The sequence below is a fragment of the Papilio polytes genome, unplaced genomic scaffold, assembly GCF_000836215.1.
Source record: "Papilio polytes unplaced genomic scaffold, Ppol_1.0 DF824325.1, whole genome shotgun sequence".
Taxonomy (NCBI): Eukaryota; Metazoa; Arthropoda; class Insecta; order Lepidoptera; family Papilionidae; genus Papilio; species Papilio polytes.
Genome location: NW_013524879.1, coordinates 441,838 through 468,405, shown reverse-complemented (window position 1 = coordinate 468,405; position 26,568 = coordinate 441,838). Strand labels below are relative to the sequence as shown.

At 34.3% G+C, this 26,568-nt stretch overlaps 1 protein-coding gene and 1 long non-coding RNA gene across 4 annotated transcripts in view; one reads left to right on the top strand and one right to left on the bottom strand.

Annotated features, from left to right (window-relative positions):
• The first annotated feature begins 3,116 nt into the window (after positions 1–3,116).
• LOC106100034 lies at positions 3,117–5,175 on the top strand. Its single transcript, XR_001225412.1, has 3 exons — positions 3,117–3,235; positions 4,443–4,544; positions 4,854–5,175. It is a non-coding gene; the product is annotated as an uncharacterized LOC106100034 (long non-coding RNA).
• A 37-nt stretch (positions 5,176–5,212) lies between these two features.
• Positions 5,213–26,568, bottom strand: part of LOC106099973 (neural/ectodermal development factor IMP-L2) — a 45,991-nt gene continuing 24,635 nt past the window's right edge. For 2 of the 3 annotated variants that reach the window (XM_013278692.1, XM_013278674.1), the window contains exons 2-7: positions 8,269–8,422; positions 7,774–7,934; positions 7,500–7,686; positions 7,071–7,264; positions 6,315–6,437; positions 5,213–5,827 (exon numbers count right to left, since the gene is read on the bottom strand). In XM_013278692.1, the coding sequence (XP_013134146.1) occupies positions 5,819–5,827; positions 6,315–6,437; positions 7,071–7,264; positions 7,500–7,686; positions 7,774–7,934; positions 8,269–8,380 (786 nt within the window). In that variant the 5' untranslated portion in view covers positions 8,381–8,422 and the 3' untranslated portion in view covers positions 5,213–5,818. Of the gene's footprint in view, positions 5,828–6,314; positions 6,438–7,070; positions 7,265–7,499; positions 7,687–7,773; positions 7,935–8,268; positions 8,423–10,307; positions 10,448–26,568 lie in introns of those variants that run through there. The other variant, XM_013278683.1, reaches the window with a different exon arrangement.

Here is a 26,568-nt window from a genome sequence, read left to right as displayed (position 1 = left end):
GGGGGCAGCAGCATCCTAAATTATCTCCATGTCAAATTTAAACGAGTTTTGTTAATTAACACATAAGTAGCATCCATCCAAATTTACGTATTTTTAGTAAGATTTTTTTTTTACTTTTCAGTGATTTTTAAAACTACCTAAGTGACGTATAAAGTAGTGTTTAAGATATTTGTATAATATGTAAAAAGGAAAAAAATGTTACCAAAACAAATGAATATGCTCATATTTTTGGTTTTTTTATAAACTACTTAAAAAAATTTTTGATGTTTGATGTTTTTTTCGCACGGAAACAAAAAAATAGATTACGTTATACTCTAAGGCTGGAAACACATGCCAGTAGCATACTTGCATTCCAGCTACAGATTTAATGCTTAAGCCAGGCATGGATAAGTATTCACTATTGTTTATGTTCACATGCCAGCAAAATCCAGTACAGTTATGTCTACTGTCCAACTGTACTGGCCAAGTGATAAGAGGTAGTTAATTGGCATGCCGGTAAAGTATATAGACTATACTGGCATGTGTCTCAGCGCCAGTAGCTGGAATGCCACAAGCAATGCTTCTGCGTTTACGAATTTTGTCGACCAACAAAGTCGCTTCGCTAATTCGGCGAATTTAGACTTGTTTGTTTGTCATATAAAAAATATATAATTCCATTTTATAGGCAATTGTATTTCTGTCCTTATATCGTTTTGTGCTCTTTTTTTTTTGATGTTTTAAATTTATTTCTCATAGTTTTGTATTCTAGTCACTTAAAGATTTTTAAGTTGTAAAAAGCTGTGACTTGTGACGTTTGATAGAGATGTATGGATGTACAAAATAGAACGATATTAATTTGGACTGGTGGCAGACAGTTGTATGGGCGTTGCAAGGGGAGCAGGGGACAGGGTACCTCCCCCTACAGAAAATATATACTAGCTGTTGCTCACGACTTCGTCCACGTAAAATTAATAAATATAGCCTATGTTACTCAACGATAACGTAGCTTTTAAATTGTGTTACAATATTTAAAATATGCCCAGTTTTGATTTCAATACATATTACTGTGAAAAATTCAGTTTTTTTTTAATTTTATGACATCTTAAGCATTTTCTTATATGTTTATTATTTCTAGTGGTGGGACCTCACCCTGACTTACGTATTTAAATATGTCTCGATTTGTAATGTAAAAATCAACATTTTGAATAAAAGATGTTAATGCATATGACTTTTGTGTTTTATTTACTACCAGCTTTCGCCCGCGGCTTCGTCTGCATGAATTTAAAAAAAAAACTAAGTAGACTATATGTTCTTTCAGGCTATCTTCTATGTCAGACACTCATCGAGATCTTTTCAGCAGTTTGTTACAAACATTCATCCATACTTTCGCATTTATAACATTAGTAAGAGTAACTTTTGGAATTTTTACGAGATTTTCGTGAAATACATGAGCGTTCCTTAGGGCTAACCAAATTGTAAATTGTCTAAATCCAACGAGTAAAATATGTGATGAAAATATCGGATTGTTACCTTATCTGATAGTGACGTCTTGTCTAAGTTAAATTGTCACTAATATAATATGAGAGAAGCTCTGAAATATTTTTTTATGCATTTTATTCTCTTTATATGAGTTTGTAGCCCTCTGGCTAGTTAATTTTGCAATCGCCCGTACAGTAAATTTTTCTCATATAGTTTAAAAGATTTTTTGTATTTATTTAAATTATAATTTAACAAATTGTTTCATAAATTCAGTATTTTCTTATTTAACTGCGATCTTGCGGGACCATTAGTAACACATTTTTTTCATAAGTTGGTAGAATTTAAATTAGGTAACACTAAAACAAAGTAACATTTTTATGTTGTAAATACTGCAGATAGAGGGCGCTCTCTTACAATAGACTAAATGAAAATGAGCGATTTCGCGACTAAATCACGTTATATTAAAAAAATCTTTGTAAGTAGATAAAAATATATATTTTTTATATAAGAAAAGCGAGCAAACGAGCAGGATCGCTAGATATTAAGTTATCCGACGCCCATGAACATCCGCAATGCCAAGGGTACTGCAGATGCGCTGCCGGCCTTTAAGGGAAGAGTACGCTTTATTGGACAAAAAAAAACATTTTCACAAAATTCATTGTGGCTTTGTCTTCTGAACCAATTATGCTAATGTCTTTCAGAAGACAGGACCTTCTGTTATCCATTATCAAATTTTATTAACAGTTAGTTGCTACATTTAAAGAGATATATCTATACTATTATAATAAAGCGTAAACACAAACTTTGTTGCCTAAGATATCAGCAATTACAGCACATTTTTGAATAATTCTTTTTTTAATAAAAAGCCATACTCTTACGTCACGCTTTAGCCTATTTATTTTCGCGCCATTAAACTTAGGGGGTAAATATTTTAGAAAAACCAATGTGGGAAAGAGACCATAAGTTGCTGCCAACATCAAGGAAGCAAGATTGCCTGAAGTAGTTGGTATTTTGATATTTGCAATTGAGAATTTGACAAATGTAATAAAATAAAACTTTCATAATTTTATGCGGATGAAGCCGCACGGGATAAACTAGAAATATTATATGTTAAAATTAAGTTGGTGTTTTTGCATGTGTGCTGTGTATGAATGCGAATACATGCGTGAGTATGTGTGTGTTAGTGTGGGCCTTTAGTTATGAGTGTTCTTTCAAGATTACTACTTATTATTGTAGAGCGATATTATTTTGCAAACAAGTAACAGATATGTTTTTTTTTGACCGACTTCCCAAAAGAAGGAGGTACTCAATTCGTCTGTTTGTTTTTTTTTTATGTGTGTTACGGCATAATTGTATTAAAGTTTACATAAAAATCGACCAATTTGTTTGCTTATTACAGAAGAAATATGTATGAAACATGAATTGTTCATTGGACAAAAACAATTTTGCAATTCGAAACGAGTAATTCAAGATGTTCACCTTTAAAGAATTTTTCTTAACAAGAGATTACTATAGTTAATATTCATGGCCAGAACGCCAATAAATTTAATGTAATTGCTACTTTCTGATTGTTTTTTTACACTGCACCCCACCTTACCTTATGGATAAAAGTCTATATAACCTAGAGCTACTGAATGCCTACATTCTGTCTGCAAAGTGAGTCCACGTTCAGTAATCAATATGAGAACATTGGCGGCCATCTTGATTTGCTTGTTGTTCGCGTCGTCCTTTTCCTTGCCACAGACAAGAGAGGAAGCGCTCACAAATTCAAACATGGGTATGTTTTAATATCTCCTAACTTAAACAATAAGTTACATCAATAAATAATTTATTATACACTAGATGTCTCTCGAAACTTCGCCCGCATTAAAAAATATATCATACGCCTATGATTTTTTTGAAATCGGCCAGTAGTTTTTGAGTTATTTCGATACATACAAATCTGTCCTTTTTATAATATCATCAACACCAGCTCACTATACATCTCCACTGAGGGGTTCGGAACCTACACTAAGTAAGGGTTGACTAAGCCATACTCAACCACGCTGCACTGCGGGTTGACTTCACACATATCTTTGAATTTCTTCGCCGATATGTGAGGTTTCATCACGTTTTCCTGTACCATAAGAACGTCGGGTGAATTATGTACATATGAAATTCAAAAATCGAAAATCACTTTAGTACATGGCGGGATTAGAACCCAAGACCTGTAGATTACAAGTCAAGTGCTTAAACTCCTGAGCCCCCGAAACACGATCGGCCCCTAAGTTTAATATCGTGAAAATATATAACCTAAAGCCTGTCGTAAGTGTAGGGTTTATTAAAGAAAGAATTATTCAAAAATATGCTGCGATTGCTGACATCCTACGCTACGAAGAAGTGTGTGTTTACGCTATATTATATTAGCATTTTTTTTATAACATAAGGTGGCAAACGAGCAAGCGGCCACTAAAATCAAAATGGCAAAGCAACCGCTGTCCATAGACATCCGCGATCGCAGATGTGTTGCCTACCCTTATCCGACGGAGGAGGCGACGCACATAAAGAGGATATTGCCCCTTCCTATGCATCTCCTCCACCGTCAAATCTACTTCCCCTTCCCATCCTCTCCTTATAAGAAAAGGGTGGTAAAGAGAAAGGGACTTAAATTAGGCCTCCGGCACCACACTCATCAGACGAAACACGGAATTGCTTCCATTTGACGCCTGTCTTCTGTGCGGTTGTGGTATTACACCGGGCGTGCCGGCCCTGCAGAGCTAAGATATTAAAGCGGGCACTACCACTGTTGTAAAGATAGTATAGATAAAGACTAGCTCAGAGCAAACTACTTTCGGACAATAGCATATTTTGAACATTTTGGCTACTAAACTTGATACTAGGTTACATTACAAGCCCATTAGCTTTAACTGTTTACATAAGCCGTATCAAATGTTGATTTTATTTTTGTTTTGAACCTATTTTTTTATTATGTTTTATATTTACAGAGGCAAAGCGGAATATAGTAACGAAATCCGTATTAAGTTTATTGACATCTACAAAATGTCCAAACGGAACTATCTTATCTGTGACAGGATGTTCGCCAAATTGTAAGTATTATATGTTAGATTTCGCTCGGCACTCCGTCCGTATGGAATACAAAAAAAAAACAAAAGCAAGTAGCCTATGTTTTCTTCCAGACTATCCTCTACAGCTATGCCAAATTTTATCGAAATCCGTTTAGGTGTTTAGGCTACAGACTAACAAACATCCAACATATTGTGTTTTCAAAAATCTGAAATACTAAAGGTACTAAAAGTGTGTACTAGTACGTTTTCCCAATTGTACTAGATTAAGCCCAAGACTACGGACTAAGGCGACTGTAAATGACACGCTTATATTTTGATTTAATTTCACAGCAACTCCTGTTATATACAGACAAAGACCAGGATAATAAAGATTAAAAAGAAGACAAAAAGTGTCTGTCTGTCCGCGTTTGTTCCGTGTAGTCTCCGAAACGGCTTACAGATGACAGATTAAAAAGCGGCCGCCACCGCTTCGATGAAATGACAAGAAGTTGTGTAAATGCCATCTAGTGGCGATATAAGCAAACAGATTTCGACCGGAGTTTTACTGGAGAGTAGCTGACATAGACGGGCATATTACAGACTACTTTTTATCTTAATATTGCGTGGACGAAGTCGCAGGCAACAGCTACTTATTAAAAAAAAACTTCATTCATAATTTGGAGATTTTATTTTTTTAATATCTACTTCTATTACATTGTATCTACATGGGAGGGGGTCAAATATCTCATTGTTTTTTGAATAAACATATTAAAAGACATATGAAACATGTTATTTAAGTATACTAAAGCTAAAAACTACTATATAATAACAATAGAATCGCTTTAGTGGAGGGCATGCACACGTAAAAACGCAGAATTTTGTCGCAAAAAAACATCGTCAATGCTTTAAATAATTTAAAGAGTAACGGTCCAGCCGCAAAAGGTTTCCATGAGCTTTAATTTAAAAAAAAAACCTTAACTATTTAAGTACAGATTTACATGTCACCAAAAACGGAACGTAAACTTTAAAATATTGTAAACACTAAACCATATATGTAGTTATGTTGGTACTAAATAATTTAAACAGATTTAATTGCATTTTGGCACTTCTATTGATATTGTCGTCTCACTTACACTGTTAGAAATAAACAGACAATAACATCACAGCAATTTCGATGTTAATAATTCCTTTACATATTTTTATCTTAATTCTGGCAACGATAGAATAACGCAGCGTTTCACAATTTAGTGTGCAAAGCCCTTAAACTAATTACAGGAACATTCTTGTTAAGTATACTTAATCTTCTCTCAGGGGATTTATTCAGGCTGAAACAAAAGAATTCATACTTTAAGATCTAACATCACTCCTTTTTGTATATACTTATTTAAAGAATCCATGCAGTATTTATTGCCTAGCGAGAGTGCGGTTGGAAATGAAAATCAATGGTCACGATAGTTGGGTTTTGAATTTTAATGGATTTAGAATCATACAAAATCTAGCACCCCCACTTCAATATCTATACTATATAGAGGAAAGATTTGTATTTTTGTATGTATTGAAATATTTCAAAAAATGTTGGACGGATTTCGAAAATCCTAACACCATTAAAATTATTAGTAACATAGACTATATTTTTATTATTTTTTTTAATTTCACACGGTTGAAGTTGCGAGCAATATGTTGTATTAGAAACACTAGAATACTATGTTAACGTTAATTTAGTAAAATGGAATTTGAAAATCAAGTATTACGTTTTTCGTTGAGAGAGAAGGTAGATGTATTTGTTAGTAAGTGCAATAGAGAGCGACTTACTCGTGCGGGGTAAACGAAGGTGGTGGAGAGCGTGCTCCCGAACATGTTCGTCGCGCGGCAAGTGAACTCCCCAAGATCCGTCCAGCGCAGAGAAGATATTACTAACTCGCCCGAACGTAGCACCTGAAAGAAATAATTTTATTTATACCTAGCTGTTGCTTGTGACTTCGCCCGCGGGAAATTAAAAAATATAGCCTTTGTTACTAACAGATAAATTACCTTGCGAACAGTGAAAGAATTTTTGCAATCGGCTCAGTAGTGAATCGAATTTATATGAAAATACAAAAATACAAATCTTACCTCTTTATAATATAAGTGTAGATATTGGTTGACGATTACCCAAATACTTTATAATCTATACTACTATACTAATATAAAGAGGAAAAATTGCATTTGTGTATGTATTTAAGTAACCTAAAAACTACTGGGCCGATTTAAAAATTCTTACACCATGAAAACGCTACATTGTCAGTGAGTGAGAAACAAAGGCTATATTTTTTATATTCACGCGGACGAAGTCGCAAACAACAGTATAAAATAATTTTAGTTATTAGCCTTTAGTACGCCTATTTCTTAAGACGAGTTGAATTCGAAGCCGAATATTTGCTAAAAATTTTCATTAGGCGCTAATCGCCATCGTTTTAAAATTAATTTTATATGCAATCAAATGTAATTCTCAATTTAAATGCAGATAGATAATGAATAATTTTGTTGTTAATTAGAATCATGCTTGGTAATTACAATAAAAGATGATACCTTCATCCTGGGGTCGTTGCCTACGAGCCGGCCGGTGCTGTCGCGCCAGGTGATCTTGGGGCGCGGATGTCCGCGCGCGCGGCACGGCAGCGCCACGCTGCACCCGATGCAGTCCGCTAACACTTTGTACGTCACAAGGATCTGTGGCGCGAAAGGAAGCAACTTACTGCGCTCTGATAGGTCAGTGCTGCCATCTGTTGATGAGAAGATTAAGTGTTAAAAAGGAACTAACATAAAAAGGAACACAATTTTTTTTAGTTTTACTTTTTTATAACAAACATTGCAACTCCAAATTCTGCTTACTATTTAAACTAAGTGCTGCCGTCTATTGTGAAGAATTTGAAACATCATTTTTATCAATCTTAACTCTATACTTCAAAAAATTTATACTAAATGTTTTTTAAAACAACATTTCCCAGTATAACTTACTCGAATTGTAGACTTTAGTAGAGGCCCGAAGCGTGTTCAGACCCGCTACCGCTAAGCAGGAGTACTCCGTGACCCCCGCGCCCCTCGCGCCCCCCGCACCCGACGCCGCTCGCACCAGTAATGTAGACGACACTCGTCCGAGAGAAGTAGGGTTCGTGTCTATTATCTCGTTTGACTCCAAATCATACTGCAATAAAAAAAAAGTTACTTATCGCTGTCTATAAAATAGTGTTTCACTTGTTTTGTTAAAAATTAAACTGTTCCTTTATTTTACCTCGTAAACGGGAGCGTCGTTTTTAAACCAATGTATAGATGGCGCTGGAGTACCTACAGCTTCGCAGTTCAACTCCAGCGGCGCTCCATTTGTATGGACGATCACAGGTTTTGGTTTGTCTATTATAGCTAGAAATTTCTTTGACGCCTGTCTTGATTGTACTGCAAAAGATATTTATTTTAATTAAATAACCTACAAGAATTTCTTAATGTATAGATATATTGCAAGCTAATTTTTATCCCCGACTTCTTTTGCACGGAAATAAGAAAAAATATTATTAGGAAGCGTATTATATGTGTGACAAATTTCAGTAAGATCCATTTTACCGATTTGGATATAGTCAGAATCATCCATACATCTAAACTTTCGCATTTTTAATTAGTATGAAGTATGATTTGAAAAGTATTGCTTGCTTTAAATTTTATTATAAATTTATACGTATTCTGATAAAATTTCTACAATTGATTAAGAGTTTATGTATTATTTTTAACTTACAATTAAGAAGATTATTATCCAATTCCAGCAACTTCATGTGTCGGTTGACATTTGAAGAGCGGCCCCCACCCACTAGCGCCGCAGCGGCGAATAGCAGTACTATGTAGAACATTTTCAAAACTTTGTACTAGAAGAGATTCAAGGTTATATTTATCTGAAACAAAAAGAAAACATAAAAAAATTAAATTGTTTTATATTAAAAAAGTATACTTTAGCAAGAAAATATATCATTGCAGATTCCTACAAAACTACCAAGTTGAATTTGAGCACCATTGAGTACTTTGTCTTTAAGTTTACTTTTTTTTATAAAATAAATACCAAAAGATATTATAATCATAATGTACACTCATCGAAATGTAAGCGGAATTACTTCCAATTCACACCAGTTTTCTTTGTTGTCGTGGTATTATGAAGCGAGGCAGGACATCCGTGAGATGTTACGAACTCTATGTCTGTTAAATTATACTACAGAAGGTTGAAAGAAATGTATTTCTCTTATATTGATTCAACGTTAGAGCGTGCGGACAACTTTGACTAAACTATCGCACAACCGTTGTGTGATTGTCAATTGTTTTGCAGACTCAACTGTTTAGCACAACTAAAAATCGAGTAGTATGCCCTCTATATAAGCTGATAGGAATCAAAGCAAGAATAAACGAGTGCGAGGGTTTAGTCAAAGATATCCGTCCTCTTAGAGTTAATATAATTGACTCTAGTGTTGGGTCGTATTTAATAAGTTGGCAACACTGCAGTAGGAAACCGAGTGCATCCCATTGTTAGCCAATGTAACGTCTAAAAATATTACTTCCTAGCCAGACATTTAAGAAATGTATAGAGAAGGCAGTGAACAAAATTTTCACCGGTACCTTCTCTGAAACTACATCTGCTAAGTTTAGTGCCACTTTATGCCCTTGTATTGACATGTTATAAAACATTTACTAAATTTTAATAAGCTCCTTTTTGTAATAATAAATTAAACATCTAAAATAAAACAAACATTTCAATATTATGTAAAAAATGTTTCAATAGAAGTGTCTATGTCTACTCTGTTTATTTCAAATATCTTTGTTCCTAAAGGACGTGCGCGGTATAACGTCGACTGGCTATCGCCCGTGACTAGCCGTGGAATTTAAACTTCTTTAGGTAAAGAAATTTAATCTTAAATATGCGTTGAAAATTGTGTATTTCTCAAATCTATACTAACTGTTGCCCGTGACACCATCCACATTGAGTTCAAAAGTTTAATATTTCTCCCCTTATTTAAAGCCTCTTCTACCTAATTGTTAAACATTTATTGTTGAAGACAATTTACATGTAATTCTATTGAAGGAATAACACCTATACATTTGAACCCTTACTAAATACATTTAGACAATGAATTAAAAATACAGTTTTAGCGCTAATCTTTATAATAATAGAAACTATGCAAAATATAGACAAGCAACGAGTCTACGATGTGGATGTATTTAATTCTATCGCAAACAAAAGTTAGTTTTGCATTAACAGACATTATAAACATATCGTAATATTTTTTTTATAAATGAAGTCAACGTCGCCCATGGACATGCAACACCAGAGGAACTACAGATGCGTTTCCGGCCTTTGATGAAATGTACTCGCTTCTTGAAGGACCCTAAGTCGTATTGGATTGGAAATAGCGCCGATGACAGACCGTTCCTGTATGAAATTAATTTGTCCAATCGACGAGTTAATATTATTATTAAAAAATGGAATTTTTAATATTGACTGTTACGAGCAAATAATTAATATGTTAGTTATTATTTCTTTATTTTTACAGAATTATACAGTTTATATAATTGTATCGAAAGCAACAGCTCGCAACAACGTCCGCGTGAAAATTACTCACAGATAAATTACCTTCCTAGCGGTGAAAGAATTTTTAAAATCGGCCCATTAGTTTTTGAGTTATTTCAATACATACAAGAATACAAAACTTTCCTCTTTATAATATTAGTAAAGATATCGATTGAAAGTTAAAATAGAGCCTATAAAAAGTCTTAGTATAGGAGTTTACTCACCAATATTTAAAAAATAAACTATCACAGATTGCTAATTTTAAACAAAACACAATTTTTCAAAACAGTTTCCGAACGCTACGACGGCACGTGTTTTAAAAACAAAAAAAGAAAAAAGTTGCTTTCAAAATGGTTAACTAGACACATGTAAACACGCTAAGAGTCCTGAACTAAATGGACGTGTGTGGTTTTAGATTGCTTTATATAGCCGGTGTTGGATGGGATGACTTAAATTTTTCGAATTTCAATTGACTTGCACGCAATCCCTAACGTGTAAGGAAAATATGTCACAACGAAAGGAACACTAGCGCGCCAAATTCTCTTCTTGTTTTAATTTAAACTTTTTTTAAACTTTTTAAAAAGAAATAGTAGTGACTTTTACGATTTCGAACGTCGAGTAGAATTGTATTAAAACTTTAAGTTATAATTTGTACTAGGGTTGTAACAGAACTCCGCTTCCGCATCCGCAAGTGCGGAACTTTTGCAAGAAATTTTAACTCCGCATCCGCTTCCGTTATTTCTTATGCGGAGGTATAACGGAGGTTCATTTACGTCTTTAACGCGAGTGGGGCGATTAGGTATTGTTTATGCCCGCGCGGGCGTGATTTGTCGACTAACTATAATTGTTATACAATAATAAACTATATCTTGTAATTATGTATCATCTGTATTTTGAATTAACGTAGTTTTAGTTTTTATTTCTTTAATAAATCGCAATTAATACTTTATTATTGACCTCCGCTTCCGCTTCTGTTAAAATGGCCTCCGTAACAACCCTAGTTAGTACCTCTTTAAAATTGCGGGAATGGAAAATGTTTAACCTCTTTTTGCACTTCTCTTTTTTCTTCTTTCTTTCTCTATTATTGTAACGCATATCAAAAAACCGCTGAATAAATGAATTTCCTCGTATCTGCTCAGATTTTGAAATGTAACGCTTTGTATCGCGCAGTTCTGCATTTTGAGGGCTGAGCTTACGAAAGTATTTTGTAATTGAGTTCCTTCGTCAAAAGGGTTTTTTTCAATTAAGATGATTCATTGTTTTTTTTTTATTGTTTAACTTTTTATTTTTCATAGTATTGAATGGTTTATAATATTATTCATTAAATGGAATGTTAGTTTAAGTTTGCAATAATAGATGGCGCTAGTGAATACAGAAAAACAAAGATTTGCCAGTATTCTTAGAAATACTCAGAAAATACACTTTTCTATGGTCTAGATTATTTAATACATGCAATTAGATTTATATATTTGTTAATAATTTGAAAATTACAAAACAACTGCTGTAATTTTCAGTAATTTCAGCAAGGGAAATATAATACTGCTTGTAAAACCGCACGAAGCTTGTATTACTCTAAATTTTAGGAGTAATAATAATAAATGGACCAAATAAGATGATTTAAAGGAAATTTATTTTAATTAATATTAAAATCAGACTTTAAACAAGATTTTTTTTCGATACCTGAGTTGGCACGTCGTATCTTACAGTTCCCTAGTTATCGACGTGCCAACTCAAATGATAACAAACACCACTACAAAGGTACTTTGTTACCATAATCAAACCCTTAAAAACAAACACATGAAACATTTCAAGGTATTTTCAGGTTAATATTTACAATTCAAACGACAATTCTATACATTACGACCATGGAATCTGGAAATTTCGAGTATTTTAATTCAGTGACACGATTTAGGTTAGGTTCGATTCGGACGGAGCAAATTTTAAATGAAAACTTTTAAAACAATAAAACATTCATCCTTCTCATATAAAGACATTTAAAACAATAGACAGGACGTACGAATTAAAGTGAAAACACTCAAAAAAGTCAACTAACTACTGGAGTTTCCGTTGGCTAGTTGATAATGTTTTTTTATTTATTTTATAATATTAGTATAGAAGTATTAGTAATAGTAGAAGTAAAGTTTTCTTTACCACCCTTTTCTTACAAGGAGAGGATGGGAACGAGAAGTGGATTTGACGGTAGAGGAGATACATAGGAAGAGGAAATACCCTCTTGATGTGCGTCTCCTCCTCCGTCGGATAAGGGTAGGCAACGCATCTGCAATTGCGGATGTCTATGAGCAGCGGTCGCTTCGCCATTTTGGCGGATTCAAGTGTCCGCTTGCTCGTTTGCCACCTTATTTTATAAAAAAAAAAATATTAAGTATTGCTTGACGCGAATTCGTAAGAGTAAGAATATTTTAAAATACCTCACATGTGAACTACATCCGAACAAAGGAGGCTTTTTTAAATACAAAGATCAATTTCAAGTTACAATTATCCCTGAAATATTAAATTCAGAATGAATTTTCAGTTACTACTTCCTACTATTTTTCTGTATTTCAAGAAAAAACGAGAAACGACACCGGGTCGCTTGATTTCCAAATCAACGAATTGAATTTTAAATCGATTCGGCGGATGATAATCGATTCCAGAATCGAAATCGAACGAATATCGATTATTAAACATACCTTGTATAATATGATTGTTGGTATCTATACATAACTATAGTAACTATAATATTATAATTAGGAAAGATTTGGATTTTTGGAAACTTGTGATTTCCGTGTGAACCGATTTCAAAAATTCTTGCACCATTAAATAGCTATTTTTTAAGTTATTTGAATACATACAAAAATACAAATCTTACCTCTTTATAATGTTAGTATAGATAGATATAGACTAGCTATTTGTTCCGACTTCGTCCCCATGAAATTTGAAGAAAAACAATAAAAAATATGTACAAAATAGCCTATGTTACTCATTAATTACGTAGCTTTATAATAGTGAAATAATTTTTGAAATAGGTCCAATAGTTTTTAAATTATTTTACTACATACAAAAATACAAATATATCTTTATTTCTTATTCTTTATATAATACATTTTACAAGATTTGACATAAAAATAAAATATATTATATAAAAAATAGAGCACCACCGGCTGCGGAATCCGATGACTCAAGCAACCAGTGGTCAGGGCAGAGACAGGAACCTCCTCACTAGTCGTGCGGTTTCTAAAATAACCGCCTTTTGAATCGGGCCCTTAATATTAGTATTAGGTAGATAATCCTATCTCTGTTTTACTAAACGGAATGTAAAAGCTAACATAGTGTCCCAATTGTGATGAGTCCCAATTGTAAAGAACTAGCTTTAATTAAAAAAAAAACTGAAATGAATAGCCTATGTTTTCAGACTATCCTCTACATCTGTACCAAATTTCAAAGGAATCCGTTCAGCAGTTTAGGCTACAAAGTCTAACAAACATCCATCTAAACTTTCGCATTTATAATATTAAGTATGATTGCATGCACTTTTATTTCATTCATAGATTCGTTCTTTGTTCTTGATCATTCTACAGAGTTCATTAACCTGAATGACTCATATGAAGTTTATAAGCATTCAGCAATTCAGCGAATGAATCGGTTTTGATTTCGCTTCGTGCGATACGAGAATTTTCTAAAGGCCCCTTTACATTGGAGTGTCAAATTATACTTTGACATATTTAATTTTACTGCTATATATTGAAAGTAGCTTTCGCCCGCGACTCCATTCGCGTGGAATTAAAAAAATGAATAGCCTATGTGTTCTTTAAGACTATCCTCTACATCTATACCAAATTTCATCGGGATCCGTTCAGCATTTTAGGTTACAAACTCTAACAAACATCAACCTAAACTTTTGCATTTATAATATTAGTAAGATTTTAACTAATTTGTGTCTACAAAAGTTATTTTTTTTACTATGACAGCAGTCGTCAACGTTTCTCATATTTTCTTTAAGTAAAAATATAGTCAAGCGTACTGGCATGCCAGGTACTGGCACTTACCAGTTAATGGCATGTGTAAACGCTAATTTACATGCCACTAGCTTGAAAAATATTTAATTCTGTGACAATTACGTACAAATAAATTGGTTGGAGAGGATACGAAACTTGGCTTACTCGTGTCATATCTCGTTGATTTCCTGGCATGCCAGCTATTGTCCCGTTTTACTGGCATGTGTATTCCGCTTTTACGTTCATTGACGTATGTCTAATTTTATGTGACTTAGACCGTGAACCTTTGTCTAAAACGCACAACTGTTTAGTCTCGCTTTGATTCCTATGAGCGTATTGAGGTACACTACTCGATTTTTAGTTGTCTAACTAAATAGTTGAATTGTCAGCGAAACAATCGACAATCGAACAGTCGTGCGATATTTTAGTCAAAGGTGTGCGCCCGCTCTTATCGTAAACATGCGTAGTTTGTGTCGGATGTTGTAACTTGAGTAGACACGTGTTTGCTACGACGTAGCCTCCAAGCTACGTAGTGTCAACAATGACTCCATGTTTTGCGATTTAATTAAAATTATTTTCTAAAACTAGTAACACATTCTTAGAATTCGAATATTTTATTTCTTACTAATATTATAAATGTGTTTAGATGGATGTTTGTCGGTACAGAAACCTAGAGAACTTTTAAACGGAATTTAACATAGAGAACATAATCTGATATAACTCATATCTTACTAATATTATAAATGCGAAAGTATAGATGGATGGATGTTTGTTAGCGTTTGTAGTCTAAACGGCTGAACGGATCTCTATGAAATTTGGCACAGGTTTAGAGCATAGTCTGGAAGAACACATAGGCTATTTTTTATCCCAGGAATAGTTACGGTTCCCGTGGGATTCATTAATTTATTTTTTTAATGTTTACGCGATCATTCTGCAACGGTTCAACATATCTTATTGAAATTTGGCACAGATATAAAACAAAGTCTGGAGTACACATGGGATAAGCTTCATCCCCGAGAAATGTCCGGTTCCCGAGGAATACGTAACTTTTTGTAATTTATATAGTTTGTATGTTTTCTAATACTACGCGGACGAAGTCGCGGGCAACAGCTCGTATAGTAATAATGTTTTTTTTTTATTTTGGCTAAAGGTGTCGGTCGGTTGACGGCTAGTTTTTCGCTTTATCTCCACTTTATCTTAATATTTTTAATGAAAAATTCTTGGAATAAAATTTCAATTGTTTTCATTTCTATATTAAAAATAGTAGAGTAAAGAAAACTGTATTACTAAAAAGATGTTAAAGAAGACTCACAAAAGTATTTTAACAAACATCAACATCTCCGACGAAAAAAGGTTACATATCTTATTGCATGCAAACAGAAAAGTTCTATCTATACTAATATAAAGAGGAAAATATGTATTTTTGTATATATTGAAATAACTAAAAAACTACTGGGCCGATTACAAAAATTCTTTCACCGTTAAAAAGCTATGCTATCAGTGAGTATATGTACACTATGGTTTTTTTTTAAATTTTAATTTCACATGGGTGCAGTCGCGTGCAACAACCAGTATTTTATATGTCTATAACGAAAAGAGTAATGTCATATGAAACCTCTTTCTATTTTTAAATTATTCTTTCAAACACGTGATCCTGAACCCGTGACTTCATCGGAAAAGTTTACAAATTATAATCCAACGGAATTATCATTATTTTTAAATTCAGCAACAAATTACTGGCGACTTACAATGTTTTTTCATCAGTTTGCTTTCGTTTTTGAATTACGAATAGAGGCCAATGAGGGCAATGGCAACTGCACGGGCAATCTCGCCAATTTATAATTTGAAATTCCAGAATAAAGGACATTTATTGATTTATTACATTTAGGGCCTGTCCCACCTTAATAGCTTAAAAATGACGTCACTGTCAGATAAGGTAAGTAATCAGAGAGCAGCAACCGATCAAGTCGAGGTTCGGCCCTCTCGGGCACCCTTGAATCGGAATGCCAAACGCGTATTGAGTGACAGCCCAAGCCGAGGTCCCTTCTCGGGGGCCTTGTGCCTAGTCACTCCATGGAGCGTCCACCGAAGCGATCTAAGAGCTCGGTGGCCTCCCAATCCGGTAATAATAACGAAGTAACGGCTTGTGCCGAGGCTCCTGAGGGAGCCTTCGATCTTAGTTACTCATAAACGAAGTTTAGGCTAAGCGCCTCGCGCTCCGCCACCTCAAGCATAGTGAATCTATAAATGCCTCTTTAAGGCAAACAGTGGCCATTCAGTCACAAAAAATAACAAATCCGATATTTCCATCACACATTTCACTCGTTGGATTGTTATCAGACAATTTACAATTTTATGGGACAGGCCCGAAATGATAAATAATCAAAATTGTTCAAGATCATAAGGCATAGACAAAAAGTGTGTTTTTACTGTGTCCAAGTGCGAACATTTCTCGGTGTATCTAACTTCATTTATTTAAAAATTATACGTTATATCAGCAAACACATTTCAGGATTATGTAACTTCTAAGTATCCTTTACTTGAAGTTGTGTAACCGATTTGAAATTTAAATAAACGGCAGTTTAATACATTTTTATAAACGCCATTTTGTTTTGCAACACAGATACAAGATATGTTAAGTTCACCTTTTATTTTTTTATTTATATGAACACAAATGTACTATTTTTTTTAAATTCAATACCGAAATTATTTTAAGACGATTGTCGATTGTTTCGCTGCCAATTCAACTAGAATGAAAATCATAGAGAAATCTAGTCACGTCAAATCAATTCATAGGTCGTTATAAATATGTTATCACTACGTGATGCAAGTCTCGTAGGAAAATGTTTCGTATGTAATGAATACGGACATCGCTTGACTTCTTTTGAGTTAAGACGTCATCTAGAAAGGCTATAAGCCGTAGTATTTTATGCTTATTTGATCTTCATCTGTACATATAACAAAATTGGAATGTCTGTAGTATCAAAAGAAAAATTCCAGACTTCGGGAAGATGTATTTGCGTTACTGACAACGAAAAACGCATTTTTTTTTGTCTGTCGGTCCGCAAGCAACGTTTGCTCCGGGTAATCTAAACGGCTGGGCGGATTTCGACCGGACTTCCATTGAAGGGTAGCTGACACAGACAGGCATATTATAGGCTACTTTTATCTTAATATTGCTTTACCGAAGTCGCGGGCAACAGTTAGTTTTAATAGATATAATAATGAAGACCGGCAGACTCGATGATATTTCCCAAACGTATTCGTCGTTGACAATTAGTTTTTGACCGACTTCCCAAAAGAAGGAGGTACTCAATTCGTCTGTATGTTTGTTTTTTATTTTTTTTATGTGTGTTACGGCATAACTCCGCCGCTAGTCGACCGATTTTGATAATTCTTTTTTTATTCGATAGGTAATGCTTGCAGGTGGGTCCCATTTTTTTTTGTTTTTTTGTTAGTGTATCTTACGCCCGGTAGAGGCGCTGTAATTTGTTGATCACGAATAAATGTTCTGACGAATTTGTTAAACGCCCTCTGTTAAATGTTGATGGAAAAATAGACGTGTTCTAATAGTATCAAAACGACTACATTATTTACGAAATCTTTCAACATGACTGGCTTATATTGCAGCCGAATGTATAAACAACTTACTAACGGTTATATTTTATAAAAGAAATATACTTATTGTTGAAAGATCTGCTATACATCTTTTTACTTTATTGCATCCTTAATAAATTTGAATCTATTATGTGCGTCACAGCCATGTTATGCTTTAATACATGGTCTTCTCTACCTCTTATGTTTTCTTCCAATTTGCACAGAATAACCTTACCGATAACACCGTTTTTCCATGTATCCACGCTCGCCATTCCCAATATGGCCGTCGTGTCGTCGATGCAACACCCTTATATTTGACATCTGACTACTGTAGGATTATTAACATAAGTAGAATTCCGATATTTTAAAACCATGACATAAATATTTAAATAATGTGTTGGATCACAATTACAAAGTTTACATGTTTTTTAAATAATTTTTTAAAATATCAATATTTATAGCACAGATTAAATAACCTTCAAGAATACAGAATACATCAAAATAGTTAAAAAGCTAACACTATGATGTAGGCACACACGAGGGCCGCACAATAAAGAGTGTTTGCAGCATTACTATTGTTTAAACTATTCTGTCTTAGTACTGCATTGTATACTACACTGTGATACTGTTCCGCCCTCGTGTGAAATCTACCCACGTAAAAAGCTCGTTCTTATCCACGGAGTTTGAACTCATATTTTGTACGTGACTTTATCACCTTTATTTCCCCTATCCAAATACTTTTCCGTACGTCCTCTTCTCCAAGGCAGGGTAATATCTGCAGCAAATGTCTGAACGATCTATTCTTTTTTTTGATGTCAGAGGGTCTATCACGAATGTTTACGTTACGAGAGTATATTCGTAATGAGATCGAGAATTTTTATGAGAATTGTTTAGTATTTAGGCTCGGTAATGAACAAACTGGCGTCACCAGACAGGGTTAGTGATATCTCCAATTAATGTTCTCATATTGATTTTTTTAAGTAGGAGGGGGCGCTACTATTCTATGGCGACGCAATTACAATTGTTTCCTAATTTGATCCCTGATTAGTTCTTTAGGAATCCAGTTTCTCGTAACCCGGCTGAGAAAGTTAACAGGTATGTGGGTATTATGAAAACAATTTCGAATTTAGAACGATTACATTCCAAGTAGGATGTTTGCGTTGAGGTTATATTTGTGGAGCCACGTTCGCTTTTTGGTATTGTTTTTTTTTAAGGATAATAGAATATGAAAGAGATAAAAGAGGAAACTAATTATATATTTAAGAAATACGATTATTTTAATAAAGCTTCTATACATATAATTAAATTGGAGTGTCTGTAGTATCAAAAGAAAAATTCCAGATTTCGGGAAGATGTATTTGCGTTACTGATAACTAAAATAGCATATAAACATTTTTTGTCTGTCTGTCCGCAAGCCGCGTTCACTAACAGTTGTGCGATAGTTGAGTCATAGGTCACACCTTAAATGTTATTAAAGACAGTGAAATAATACAAATTAATTTGATAAGTTTCCACTTAAAAAACTTTTTTTTAAAGTGACGTTTTTGTCCTAATCTGTGCTTTAATTGCTTTCGTTAAGCAAACTCAAGTGCCTTCTGTTACTTAAACGTCAAGTGCGATTGTTTTATCTGAAAGGGGTTCCGTAGAACAATAAATATTCATTTGAAATACTTACATATATCTCTTGTTCCAATTGAAAGTCTTTTTTTAATCTATACTATTATAATAAAGCGTAAACACACACATCTTTGATTCCTAAGATGTCAGCAATTACAACATATTTTTGAATATTTTTTTTTAATAAAAAGCCCTACACTTAAGTCACGCTTTAGGCTATATATTTTCAAGGCATTAAACTTAGGGGGTAAGTATTTTGGATAAAAACCCTAATGTGGGAAAGAGACCATAAGTTACTGCCAACATCAAGGAAGCAAGATTGTCAAGGTTTGTCATGTCATGTCATTTTGACATTTGCTAGATAATTTAACAAATGCGGTGAAGCCGCACGGGAACAGCTAGTAGTAGATACATTTCACAACAGACGTTGCAACTTTTTCCTAATAAAGCAGATAAAAAAATCCCCTTTTTTAAATACTAAAAAATTTAAGTATTGTAATGTACACGTAGTAACTACTTTTTTATTCATTAACTGGATGTGAATTAATTTAATATACGTACAAAAAACACAAGAACTTTTATTGCTATTAAACCTCTTTGAATTTATTATTATAGTGCTGGCCGGTTATAAAATTTATACGATAAGTACTTTTGAAATTATAATTGCCAATAAAAATGATGATTAAAAAATAATACCGCGGGTCCCTAAAATCTGGCATAGTAACAAGATAAAGTTTTTATGATGACCATTTGAAAAAGCGGCGACAAGTTTGGGATTCAGACATTAAAGGAAAAAAATCTGAATGGCCCAGATACGGATTTTGTGTGTTTCCATTATACTTGGATACACACCCTGTTAATATTTAAAAAGTGAATCATCATCATCCTTCTTATCCGACTCCCGTAGTGACGCAACCGGTTTTTTGTCGTCCACATAACTCTATCATACGTCATCTCAGTCATCACTCCCTTGATCATGTCACTTCACGCAAACCATCTCTTTCTACGTCTACCTCTACCGGTGTACTCTTAACTAACGTTATCCTTGTAACATGCGATTCATCCCTCCTCATAACATGCCACCATGCTAACCTCTTACTCCTTACCTTCTCTACTAATTATTTCAAAAGTGAATGCGATATTATATGTTAATCCAATAATATCTTATTTATTTTCACTATACAGATTAAATATACAATGTTATATTACATTGACGCATAATTTTTAATAAGTTTTATTATGATAGAAAAAGATTTTAGTCGAATCCTGTAAAGTGGTAAATCTTGTTTATTGGTTACGTTTGTAGGTACATTTACATTGTCAGAATAGTTACTTTTATTTTTATTTGAGTTATAGAAAGAAATTCGCTTCTCAGTATCAAATACTACAGAAAACTGCAGCTTGTTTATACGAGTACAAGTTTGTTTGCTATAAATTTTCAGCCATTCTGATTTTACCGTGGGTAGGAAATAAACCTTCGAATCTGCGTACTTAAAACAATTGAAAACCACGTGATAAAATCGTAAAAATTATAAGTTTCGTGACGTCGCTAACAACGGACACTCGGCGTCTTACTTCACTACGTGACTCTCGGCACGCCGATAGACGGAGAGGCAACACTGCAATTAGAATGTACCAGCATTTGTGATGAAAAATGAACTTTAAAACCTTTGTTGTTAACTTGTAAATCATTTGATTTCACATTTAGAGTTGAAACAGATGCATTGAAATGTCTGGACATTGTATAGTCCAATTGATTCTTTGTTGCATAGTAAAAAAAGGTCAATACTTAAGTATTATTACAGCTTTATGTTTAAAGGTGATGAAACTTTTCCCTTTATTGCATCACATTTTCGGAAACAATGGTTTTTGCGGAAGTCCGCCATTCAAATGTTTTATTACTTTACTAGCGGTTGCCGGATAAGAAAAAAAAACTATTTACTCCCACACACATCTAGGTACAGGAAGGTTCCAGTAAAATTCCCGTCCAAATCGCTTCAACCGTATTATACACTAGCTGTTCCCGTGCGGTTTCATCCGCATGAAATTATAAAAATATATTTTATTGTTTACATTTTTCAAACTGTCATTTGCAAATGTCAAAATTACTGTTACCATAATAACGTGTAGTTTATGGTCCCTTTCCCACATGCCGGTTATTTTCCTATATATTTACCCCATAAGTTTAATAGCGTGAAATATATAACCTAAAGCGTGTCGTATGCTGTGATTGCTGACATCCTACGCTACAAAGCGTGTTTACGCTGTATTATATTAGTATAGATAATGCGGAAAAAACTCGGCAAACAGTCGTGAATTTAAAAATTGTTTTTTTCGTTATAAGTAAAATAAATATATGTATAAAAATTAACTGTTTTTTTTTTTAAATTAGTGTTGATTTATTACATTATTATTGATTAACACAGAACCTTAAATTTCGTTTATTATATCATCTTTCTTCTTATCCTAATCCCGTAGGGTCAGTACACCCGGTTTTTGTCCTCCACATATCTCTATCATACGTCATCTCAGTCATCACTCCCTTGATCATGTCACCTTTCAAATCCATCCATCTCTTTCTAGGTCTACCTCTTTATGTACCCTTCCACACTCATAACTAACGTTCTCCTTGTAACATGCGATTCATCCCTCCTCATAACATGCCCCCATGCTAACCTTTTACTCCTTACCAGTAGTACTAGGGCTACTCTCAAAATTCCACTAATATACTCATTTCGTATCTTATCCATTCTTGTTACCCCATATCCATATTACTATAGAAGTATATATACATGTAAATGACAATAAAATTGTGTAATCAACATTAACAATTAATTTTATAGTGTTACTATAAAAACGTATATAAATCGTAAAATACTACAAAAACGATATCTGGAATGTACGATAACATTTCAAAGAATCTTTTGTTAATTGCCGAAATTCTTTTTTTTTTAATTTTAAAAAAAATTATCAAAACTTCGTAACCTATCGAATTATCTACACGCGCCAAATAATTTAATCAAATCTACTACAATTGACTGACACTTAAGATAGGCTTAACACTGACCTCTATAAATGGATAGGCTATAAAACGTAGTATTTCGCGCGCTGACGGTAATGGTTTATAACAGTAAAAATTCAAACTAACATATATAGATATAACTTTCAGAAATATAAAGGCGCGTGGCACAATGTAAAAGCTATCGTATCCAAGCAACCCTATCTATTTATATAGATCAGTGGTGTATGATATTAATGTTTTTAAAACCAAATTAAAACATAGTAAAATTAAATAAGGAACGATTTGTATGTACCAAATAAACTCAAAACTACTGAACCGATTTCAAAAATTCTTTTGCCACTAAAAAGCTACGTTATCAGTGAGTAACATAGGTTATATTTTTTTTTTATTTCACGCTGGCAAAGTGGCCAGCAACAGCTACTTTTTTAATCATACTAATATTATAAATGCGAAAGTATAGATAGATGGATGTTTGTTAGAGTTTGTAGCCTAAACTGCTGAACGGATCTGAATGAAATTTGGCATAGATGTAGAGTATAGTCTGGAAGAACACAAAGACTACTCACTTTTGAGTCGAGGGCGAAAGCTTGTAAAACATAAATGTTTCTTCTTTATTAGAATAGATAATATAATAAGACTAGCTGTTCCCGTGCGGCTTCATCCGCATGAATTTGTAAAGATTTTATTTCATTTCGTCAAAAATTACCTTACTTAATTTTGCTTCTTGATGTTGGCAGCTCGTAGCATATGGTCTCTTTCCCACATTAGGGTTTTTATCCAAAATGTTTACCCCCTAAGTTTAATGGCGTGAAAATATATAGCCTAAAGCGTGACGTAAATATAGGGCTTTTTATTAAAAAAGGGGTTATACAAAAATATGCTGTATTTGCTGAAATCTTAGGCAACAAAGAAGTGAGTGTTTACGTTTTATTATAATATAGTATAGATTATAGTCTTATAATTACAGTCTTTATCAAATACAGTTAAGAATTATAATCTTATCTTTGTTGGCGCGTGCTGTTCATTAAACAATGACACAGAGTGTCATGTTAAGTGTCACTTTAGTGACAATCACGATTTTAATCCATGTCACATTCACGTGTAACATTACCTAGAAATTGTCATACTTTGTATTATGGAATGAACGCGTGCAATTCAAAAAAAAACAACTAGCTAATGTATTCTTCCAGACTATGTTCTACATTTGTCAAATTTTATACAAATGTTTAGCCGTTTAGGCTACAAACAATTTAACAGTGGTAGAGCCCGCTTTAACATCTAAGCACTGCGGGGCCGGCTCGCCCCCAGCAATACTACGACCACACAGAAAACAGGCGTGAAGTGGAAGCAATTCCGCGTTTCGTTTGATGAGTGTGGTGCCGGAGGCCTAATCTTGGTCCCAGGATGGGAAGGAAAAGCGGATTTGACGGTGGAGAAGACGCATAGGAAGGTGAAATGTCCTCTTTATGTGTGTCTCATCCTCCGCATCGGCAATTGAGGATGTTTATGGGCAACGGTCGTTTTCCATTTTGGTGGATTCTGGTAGCTGCTTGCTCGTCTGCCACCTTATATTATCAAACATCAAACTCTAGCAAATATCCATCGATCCAAACTTCGCATTTATAATATAAAACATGAAAAAAAACCTAATTATTACCTTATTTCGAATGCTGAAAGGCTAACAAAATATTATTAACCTTGTTTTGTCAAATAGAACTTAAGATATGATTTTTAATAAATATTACGACACTTTTAAATAATAAGGCCCAGGTATACGCAAATGTCCTAGAATGGAGGCCACGGACAGGGACCAGGAACGTGGGGCGTCCTCCCTCCAGATGGACCGACGACTTAGTGCGCACGGCGGGAAGTCGTTGGATGTGGAAGGCGGAGGACCGCATTCTGTGGAAGGCATTGGGGAAGGCCTATGCCCAGCAGTGGACGAACAAAGGCTGATGATGATGATGATGATGATACGCAAAAGATATTTATTACATCGAACGGCTGGATTCGAACTCACGATCACGTGATCGGATATCTGTAGTTTATCATTTAGGCTATTGGTTAACATCAGTTATCCCCATAGCAACAAGATTTCCTTATACCAACATAACTGGCATAAAAAAAGGTTGGCCTTACCCTAAACTGTCATATTATTAAAAAAAAGAAAGCGGTCTAAATGACATAGATAAGAACGAATGGAATGTATAAGGAAGTGAGGATGTTTTTTTGTTATAATACTCTAAGGAAGACAGATATCTTATCAGTGAAGTGTCTATTGCTTTACGAAAAAAGTCCCTCCTATATTTTTTATGAATGACTAGATGTTGCCCGCGACTGCGTCCGCGTGGTATTAGAAAACATACGAACCATATAAATCACAAAAAGCTACGTATCTCTCGGGAACCGGACATTTCTTGGGGATGAACCTTATCCCATGTGTACTCCAGATTTTTTTTATATCTGTGCCAAATTTCAATAAGATATGTTGGACCGTTGCAGAATGATCGAGTAAACATTAAAAAACTAAATGAATCCCACGGGAACCGTAACTATTCCCGGGATAAAATGAAGCCTATGTGTTCTTCCAGACTATGTTCTATGTCAACTTTCATCCAGATCCGTTCCGCAGTTGAGGCTACAAAGTTTAACAAACATCCATCTAAACTTTCGCATTTATAATATTACTAGCTTTCGCCCGCGACTTCGTCCGCCTGGGATTTAAAAAAAAACAAAAGTGAGTAGCCTATGTGTTCTTCCAGACTATCCTCTACATCTGTACCAAATTTCATCGAAATCAATTCAGAACTTTAGGCTACAAACTCTAACAAACATCCATCTAAACTTTCGCAATTGTAATATCACTAGCTTTCGCCCGCGACTTCGTCCGCGTGGAATTTAAAAAAAAAACAACAAAAGCGAGTAGCTTATGTGTTCTTCCAGACTATCCTCTACATCTATACCAAATTTCATCGAAATCCATTCAGCAGTTTAGGCTACAAACTCTAACAAACATCCATCTAAACTTTCGCATTTATAATATCACTAGCTTTCGCCCGCGACTTCATCCGCGTGGAATTTAAAAAAACGAAAGTGAGTAGCCTATGTGTTCTTCCAGACTATCCTCTACATCTGTTCCAAATTTCATCGAAATCCATTCAGCAGTTTAGACTACAAACTCTAACAAACATCCATCTAAACTTTCGCATTTATAATATCACTAGCTTTCGCCCGCGACTTCGTCCGCGTGGAATTTAAAAAAAAAACGAAAGTGAGTAACATATGTGTTCTTCCAGACTATCCTCTACATCTCTACCAAATTTTATCGAAATCCGTTCAGCCGTTTAGGCTACAAACTCTAACAAACATCCATCTAAACATTCGCATTTATAATATTAGTATGATATGAAATATTATTTATGTTAGCGTCATCGTATCTACGCGGTGTCAAGGGTAAGATCGGCGAGATTGGTACATCGACACGTGCTCGACGTAAACAAAATGATCTGCGTAATGTAAGATAAGTAGTTCAATAAACTCATTTCTCTCATTCATAAGTTGATTTATAATCATACTTACTATAAATGCGAAAGTTTAGATGGATGTTTATTAGAGCTTGTAGCCTAAACGGCTCAATGGATTTCGATGAAATTTGGTGTAGATGTAGAGGATAGTCTGGAAGAACACTTAGGCTACTCACTTTCGTTTTTTTAAATGCCACGCGGACGAAGTCGTGGGCGAAAGCTAGTAATATTATAAATGCGAAAGTTTAGATGGATGTTTGTTAGAGTTTGTAGCCTAAATTGCTGAACGAATCTGGATGAAAGTTGGCATAGACATAGAAAATAGTCTGGAAGAACATTACCTGCTTTTGTTTTCTTTTTAATTCCAGGAGAACGGAGTCGCGGGCAAAAGCTAGTATTTTATATCTTTGAGATTCAGTTTGTAGCCTAAACGGATGAACGGATCTCGATAAAGGCACATATGTAGAGAATAGCCTGGATGAACGCATAAACTACTCACTTTGCTTTTTTAATGCCACCCGGACGGAGTCGCGGGCGAAAGCTAGTGATATTATAAATGCGAAAACTGAATGGATGTCTGTTGGAGTTTGTAGCCAAAACAGCTGAAATCTCGATGCAATTTGGCATAGTTGTAGTGTATACTGGAAGAACACAGGCTATTTGTATTTATTTGCAGAGAATTTTAAAGTGAAATTACTTGATACTGTCAATTACATGGCGATTAATATAT